The following is a 7,957-nucleotide window of genomic DNA, read 5'->3' on the forward strand; positions in this document are numbered from 1 at the left end:
CTCGTTCACTGACTCGCTGGCCGTCTCAGTGATCCGCCGTAAAACAGTGATTCTGTCCTAATTCCCTTGCATATCAATGGTGGAGTTCCCTTTAAAATCTTAAATGATTCCCTTTGAGCTAAATTATTAAATTATTGACCTGTTTACCCTACATTATGGTAAGGGGCGTTACATTTCCAACGAGTGCTTGTGGTGTTCGGCCAATCACAATGCACTGGGTCAGCTGGCCAATCAGAGCAGACTGCGCTTGTCGGAAGGAGGGACTTTGTAGAAAACAAAGCGTTTGAGAGAGGCGGGGCATAGAGAACCTACAATAATGTACAGTATTTTAAAAATAATGTGTTTTTTGAAGATTAAAGCATGTCAACATATTCTGTTACACCAAATACACAAAATAATGATCTTTAAAAAAGCATCACATGACCCCTTTAAAGGTGACATATCCTGAAAATCTAACTTTTCCAGGTTTTAAATGCTATAATCAGGTTCCCAGTGCATCTATCAACCAAGGAAATGTGAAAAAGTTTAACCCAGTAACTTTGTTTTTGTAAGCCTTTTTCTGCAAGAGTCTGAAAAAAACGAGCCATCTGATTTCGCTCCCCTAGTGACGTTGCAAAGGGATCTCATTATAATATTACCGTCCCTTAATCTTTAAGTTTCCACGCACGGCACCATCATTTTGATTTCGCAAGCGACAACGGTGTACCAGCTCTAACGCCATGGCGAAAGTTTGGGAAAAACATGCTAACTATTCTGTCTTTGGCTGCACAGACGAGCACAGAACACTGTGTAGAGTCCCAGCCTGAGAGGGGACAAGAGAGCAGTGGATTTATTGATTTATTTACTGTATATTGCTGCTGCCACACAGATCTAAATAAATATGCGATTTCTTTCCCAGCTGTTTACCTTTACAGCCATAACCGACTGTTTGTGTAACTCATGTGTGTTTTTAACGTAAACTTGTGTGTGAATGAGAACTTAGTTTAGTACTCACATGCTGTGACAGCCGCTTTCTGTCCGTGTGCTTCGGATGTGTGCGCTCAGAAAACCATATATCAGAAGTTTAAACTAATATGGTTTAAAACGCATGATTTCAGCGTGATAAACATGATAATCATAACCAAAACAGATGTTTTTAGCAGGTCCAAGCTGTAATGGTGCAGCTATATTCTGAAAAAGGGGGTGGGGAGCAGCAGCTCATTTGCATTTAAAGAAACAGGCCCGAAAAACTGCGTATTTCTGCTTCCACTCAAAATAGGCATATGTGTGGTATTTTGAGCTGAAACTTCACAGACACATTCTGGGGACACCAGAGACTTATATTACATATTGTAAAAAGTGGCATAATGTCTCCTTTAAATAAAACAAAAATTTTAACAGAAATATTTAGATTTTATTTTATTTATTTATTTTTAAAGAAAATAACAAATAAGTTGAAAATATATATTTTTTGTGGCTATTAGCTTTTATCAATCAACAATTACTGATTGAGCTTAATTTGCAGTAAACCAGGCATTTTCCTTTAAATACTAACAGCACCTATGGCAGTGCACATTATGCCTGGTTAGTGAATAAGACAGGTTTTTGACCTGACATTCAGTATAAAAAAAGTGACAACGGTTTAGTGAATTCTCACCTGTATGTTTTCATAGTACAACAAATACAATTCTGATTTGAATAATAAGACCCCTTTAAAGATATGGTCACTCAGTCCTGTTTTTCCCCCTACTCAGTCTTATTTTGATAACTCTCTTTCACACTAAGTCTTTTGCTAGTTGGCACAAAAGTAATGACTGATTTGTGCAGCTGGCGCATCTTGGAAGCTTTTCAAAATCTCTATGAAAAACAGACATAAACAGGCTGATGCACTCAAGATTGGGAGCCGGCTAAACCGTTTGGATGTGAAGAGGCTGCGTTGTCTCTCAGAGACTCAGAATCTGATCAAATCTTTCAATGACTGTTACAGTGCATTTTACTTTCTACTGAATTGGATGAAAAGAAACAAACCTAATGGACCTGTGTGAATTGTGCTTCCGAACATCAAAGACCTTTCAGCAATCATTCACCCAGGCCTGACAATTATGGGGTTATACTACACCCATTTACAGACTTAAACAAATGTAAGTACTGTATAAGAGCTGGACAGAAATACTCCCCATCATGTAAATGAATAATATAATGTGAATATTACCTGCACTGAGGTCTCTGTTAGGATCTCAGTGGCATTTGATTGGCTGCCACACATCAGTCGTCCTGTTATTGGAAACTTTTTCTTGTGGAATAAATTAATCATGACTGACTATCAACAGAGCCTTTCTATACTCTAATTACTTTGTGTTCTATTTCAACTTATAGATAAGCTCCAAAGGCGACTTTACATTAACGACCAGTTTCACCATGTATTTCTTCTTATATTTATACAATTGACATCTGATTCATTTTAATCTCAATGATCACAAACTATTTGGATACTGGAGGAGAAATTCTCTTACCTCAAAAGCAGCACATGCTCATTTCCATCAGCAACCTGCTGTGCTGTATTGATCCGCTGAGCTCCCTCCTTTTGGTTGCATAAAAAGTCATACTGGAGTATATGGGAAAAATATGTATCAGTATTTTCCATTTAATTATTCCTTGTGCATCTTCTTTGTTTTCTAAAGGTAATGACATAGCATTGAAAAAAAATGTTATATGCATTTGCAGTATTACCTGAAGCATTCCATTGGAAACATAGAGTTTGACAAAGAAGATGCCTTTTATGGCACTGGCTGAATACAGCAGGGTTCCATACATGGATTCAGTCAGGAATCTCACCGTGACACTGAACACAGCACCGACTTCAATGCCCTCAAACTCCAAAAAGGATTTCCCAGAATATCTCCCAAAACTAATATCTGCAGGCGAGAAATGTAGGCAGTTAAGCATAGTGCCACCGTAGCTTCGCTCAACTTGAATAGTATAAAGTCGACATTTGTGTGGATGTTTGCTGCTATCTGGAACCAACATTTACAAAGATATCGAAGGTTTTATTTCATTATGGGGGTTAGTAAACAAAAACAACCTGTTTTTCATAATACAGTTGAATTAAATATATATTTAATACAGTAATATTTCATCCTGGGTACAAGAAAATGTAGCCTCATGCTACAGTGAATCTTAATGAGAATGAACATCACAGAACCTTTGTTGTCATGTCATTCCAAATAAAAAGTCGGCAACACAACTTTATTAATATTCAGTGCTGTATGAGAACATGAGTGAATAAGAATAGAAAATCTGAATAAACTCTGAATAAAAATAATGAGTAAAATCTGTATAAACTGGAAAAACAGTGAATATGAAGTAAGTCTCACATGGAAAATAAACTTTTATGACAGTTTATAATAAATAGTGAATATTTTAGCTTTTTACTATGAAAATCTACATATTTCATTCTGACACTATCCCTTTTTAATCAACTTTTAATAGATTGAACTGAAACTGAAGAAAGCACATGAGTACGAACACTGGAAACTATCAAAGAATTGATACTCTCCACATTGAATTCCCAACAGTGAGCCAATATTTCTCAATTAAGACGATATTGTTCTACCAATTTTGAATATTACAAGATTACAAAGGATCACAGTGCTAATAAAACTATGAATATGTTAATGCTAATTATGATAATGTATAGCTATGAGCAGAAAGAATATGCATTACATATTAACACAGATTTAAAGCTAACATAATACTAACACTACTAATAATATTTTTGCAGTATGCAGTATGCATACTTAGCACAGTTTATTTCTTAACTGTGTTTGTCAAAGTGTGAAGTGTACAGCAGGGAGTATTGCATGGGATACCATTTCCCACAATGCAATGCTCCCTTACCTGACCTTCCATTTCAAGTGTGATTTCTTTTTTCACTAATTTCACAAAAGTTAAGCCATTTTTAGTAAATTAAAATGCAATGAATAATTATAAACAATAACAAACTATTTTTAACGTAGACCGCTATACAGCAATCAGTACACGTTTATATAATCATATTGCAGTACATTCATAAAAAAATTACATTTCAAATATAGCTAATATTGCATATTTGTCTAGGTTGTATTCTATGTAATGTGTGCAAACAGATTCTGGAATGTGCATAAAAACACAAAAAGCCAAAAGAAAACCATAACCATTAAAGAAACCAAGGGATGAACACAAAAAAGAAGAATAAATTAGTAAATAAATAAATAAAAAATAAACCACTAAAATGTAATTTTAAGTCCAATCAAAGTGGTGCCGCCGATACACCTTGCAATGATAAGTTCATTGCATTTTTTAAATGCTTTGAATATACAGTACATTCAAAATATTTCTGAAACTTTGGTAAACAGAAATGATTAAGTATACATTATTTGGATGATGTTATATTGATGAAAACATTTTTTAGAGTCTACAAAAGTTAAAATAATCTCAGAAAAAAAGATTTTCCACATATGATGAAAGAGTTTTTTTGGGGGGAATTGGTGCTAAAAACTGCGCTTTTATTTGACTTGCAGAAAATTCTGAGAGCCTGTAAAACAGGCTGTAAGATCCCTGTCTTTCATGTTAAAGGTATTTGATGATAATTGCACCTGGTACAGTAGCTCCTTTCTCTCGCAGGAGTGTGATCAAAGCTAAGAGTGACCCATTACCTGCCATGACTTAGTACATTTAAAAGGCAGTTTTTAGATCTGCTTTAATTGGGGGGGGGGACTGAAGAATAACTCTTCCGAGGAAGTCTATTCTAATTAGTGGTAGGAAAGGGCTGCTCGTCTAATGTTTTCTGCTGTCAGTGGATTCTGTGAAGCCACTGATGTTCACCTCAAAATGTCCTTACCACTGAAGTGCATCTATCATGTTTAGACATGGCAGAAAGTCACTCATCCATAATGAAATCTAAATGCATTATATGTTTAACATTTCAAAGGATGCAATCACTTAAATGCAACAAAAAGCACAAGAACATGTCAGTTACCATTGATCATATTTTGCATCCCAAGAGCTGATAAAGCTAAAAAAAATTGCCTTTTTTTTCCTCCAGCAAGTGCATCGTAAATGAGAGTAGCTTGCTTTTAGAAGGTCTAAGAAGATCTCTCTACTGTGTAAACCTCTTTCTGTCAGCTTGAGGAACCTCAGCCCTGTACCATGAGGGTTTTTTAGCACAAATGAACAGTAACCCACATGATACTTGCAGCAGCACATGGTTTGCCAAGAAAGGCACATCAATTCCCCTCGCAAAGAGAGCGAGAGTGAGTGACTTTCTGAGAAAAATTATACCAGCTTATTACATGCCTCATTTTAAGCTACGATATCCTGCTCTCTGTCATCCGTATCAGTCGGCAATTATGGGACGTTTTCAGAGACTTCCACACTCTTTGAGATCATTTAGGGTACTGATGCGGACAAACTTAAAAGACCGGCTCTGACTTTAGCAATTTGGCCTAAGCCAAAGCGTTGGAGTTAATGCCCTTCAATCTCAAACAGTTCCTACGAAAGGTCTCGCCTCGGGGTATTTTGCAATGAAATGCTCAACAATGTGGACCTGCCTGTGGAATTTCTCCCTTCCTGTGATTGACCGATGCTAGGCTACAAAACAGAGCACGCACTTTGCGATTGCAGTCACGATTAATGGACCTACAGCAGATGAGGCCTTTATCAATATTTGCTTGACTTTAAATCTTTTTAATGCAGAAATCTTTTGATCTGCCATTGAAGGTCTCTGGGGCACCTTGTTGATTAAGGAGCTTGTAGAAAAATCCCCATGCATCTGCTAAGTCCTGCACTCCATAATAGGACAAATATCTCAGAGTGAGGCCTGTGACTGAAAGAATGGAGACTTATCAGGAAACGAGAGGTTGTGATCTCCGATTAATGAGGATGAATGCGGGACAACTACAGAGCGTCTACCTTCTCCCTCCCCTGGTGTTCCAGGCAGGTTTACCAGTGTTGATGATGGAAAATTACCCCTCTGAGACTGAGCCAGTTATTAATTTGAGATGCTTGTTTGGACTGATATAAGGCTTTCACGCAGTCTGTGAATGCTGCCGGGAGACAAACACTCATCTTATTAGCAATTAACTCCAGATCCCTTTTTGAAATCTGCATTTTAGCCACTAACTTCTCCACGTGCTTGCCGCAGTCTGCTCTCGCTGGTTCTTTAACATTCAAATAATTGAAAACCAGTCAATAGGGACAGGTGACTGCGAGCTCATTCAGTGGTTATTATCGACAGAGAGAGCTATGAAAGACACACTACAGGAAATCTCGAACTTAAAACTCTTATTGGATAAAATAAGTCCGCAAACACTTTGAAGGTGTAGTTATTGCTCATGTTTGTGAAATGCTGACTCTGCTGGACTGCTGCCAGCTGTGCTGATGAACACTATTATGGGATGTATAAATATAGAGCTCTGTAAAGGGAAGAACAAGAGAGAGTGTGGAAAAGATCAGCGTTTTCCTTATGGCAATTCAAAAATAGTGTTGTTTAATGAATGAATGGTAAGCTCATCCATTAAAACGGTAAAAGCAAGGAAAGTACTCATGAAATATATACAAATGCAAGACTAACTTTGCACTTATGCACCATTTTCCAACATACTGTAATCAGCTGCTTCTTTTACACTTAAATAACATTAATTATATTCAAACATTATTAGAGACTTTTGCTATTGTATATTTTGGAACATAACTCACCTGTACCACTTGTGCTAAAGACACCTAAAAATGTGAGGCCTTTTGAAAAGAAGTGTGCTTTAACTTTTCTATGCAATAGTGATTTGTTACAATAGTGCAAAAATGACTTACTTAGACTAACAATGGAGAACCTAAATGTATCCAGTAGTAAGAAAACACCTAGCAACCACCCAGAAACCCTATCTGGAAAAACCCCCCCGGGGGTACAAAACCTGTCACTGGGACAGTACCGTTTTAAAAGGTGCTTTTGAAAGGGTATCAGTTAGGTAGTAATATGCAAACGTATCACTACCACCCCAGGGACAACCCAGTGTACCTTTTTTTTGTGTACCAATAAAACCAACTCATAAAACAGGCTATAAAATGTGTAAAAAAGGACTTGTAAGGCTGATGATACACGGGGCAACTTTTTTGAGCAATGTTGCTTGGGCACTTTCCCATTGAGAATGGGTAACAAATTTCTATCTGGATACTTTAGATCGGTCGTGGGCCCCATGTCTCACCTGGTTGCCCGTTGACGGCAACATTAGTAGAAGTTGCCCTGCAAACTTCTCAAAAAGTTGCCCCCTGTATCATCAGCCTAAGCGTATTTGAATGTACATTATAATATTAATATAATGAAAGGTAATGTGTAGAAGTGTTACTTCCGCACATTAAAACAAGTCATTCATATACTTAAACTATTACAAAAAATAAAACTGAATTTAAAATGAGATAAATTAAGATTATATTTGTAATTTACCTGTCATACACATATCTAAACACTTATAAAGATATTTCACAAGCTGTCTTATTTGTGGCATTCCAATTTACACAAAAACCTACATGCAAAAAGTATCCCAAAGAAATGAAGACAGACATTAAGATAAAACTCCGATTTATAAGCCTCATGAGTCATGTTAATGAGATACAGATTGAGCAGACTGAAACCATGATGAATAATTCAATGCTAGTTATGCAAATAAATTAATGGTCATTTTCCTTTATTGTGATCTGATTTATGCCCTGTCTGTGTTCCACGTTACTCATCGGCCCATACATATACATGTGCAGGAATTCACAGAAACTTGTCAGATTGCCTGACATCAACATGCAAAGACAGATCACACGAAGCAGGCACATCTGAAGTTCATTTGATATAGGAACTTGATTAAAAAAACAGCATTCCTCAAAAACATCACATTTGCAGTGAGAAGTACCAGTGTGCCAACTTATTATATATATATATATATATATATATATA

At 36.6% G+C, this 7,957-nt stretch overlaps 1 protein-coding gene across 1 annotated transcript in view; it reads right to left on the reverse strand.

Annotated features, from left to right (window-relative positions):
• eys (eyes shut homolog) overlaps positions 1–7,957 on the reverse strand; it is a 250,507-nt gene that overhangs the window by 76,965 nt on the left and 165,585 nt on the right. The window contains exons 31-32 of the mRNA XM_016235318.1: positions 2,710–2,894; positions 2,493–2,584 (exon numbers count right to left, since the gene is read on the reverse strand). Coding sequence (XP_016090804.1) covers positions 2,493–2,584; positions 2,710–2,894 — 277 coding nt within the window. The remainder of the gene's footprint in view (positions 1–2,492; positions 2,585–2,709; positions 2,895–7,957) is intronic.

Source organism: Sinocyclocheilus grahami, unplaced genomic scaffold (assembly GCF_001515645.1).
Source record: "Sinocyclocheilus grahami isolate Dianchi unplaced genomic scaffold, SAMN03320097.WGS_v1.1 scaffold466.1, whole genome shotgun sequence".
NCBI classification, from domain to species: Eukaryota; Metazoa; Chordata; class Actinopteri; order Cypriniformes; family Cyprinidae; genus Sinocyclocheilus; species Sinocyclocheilus grahami.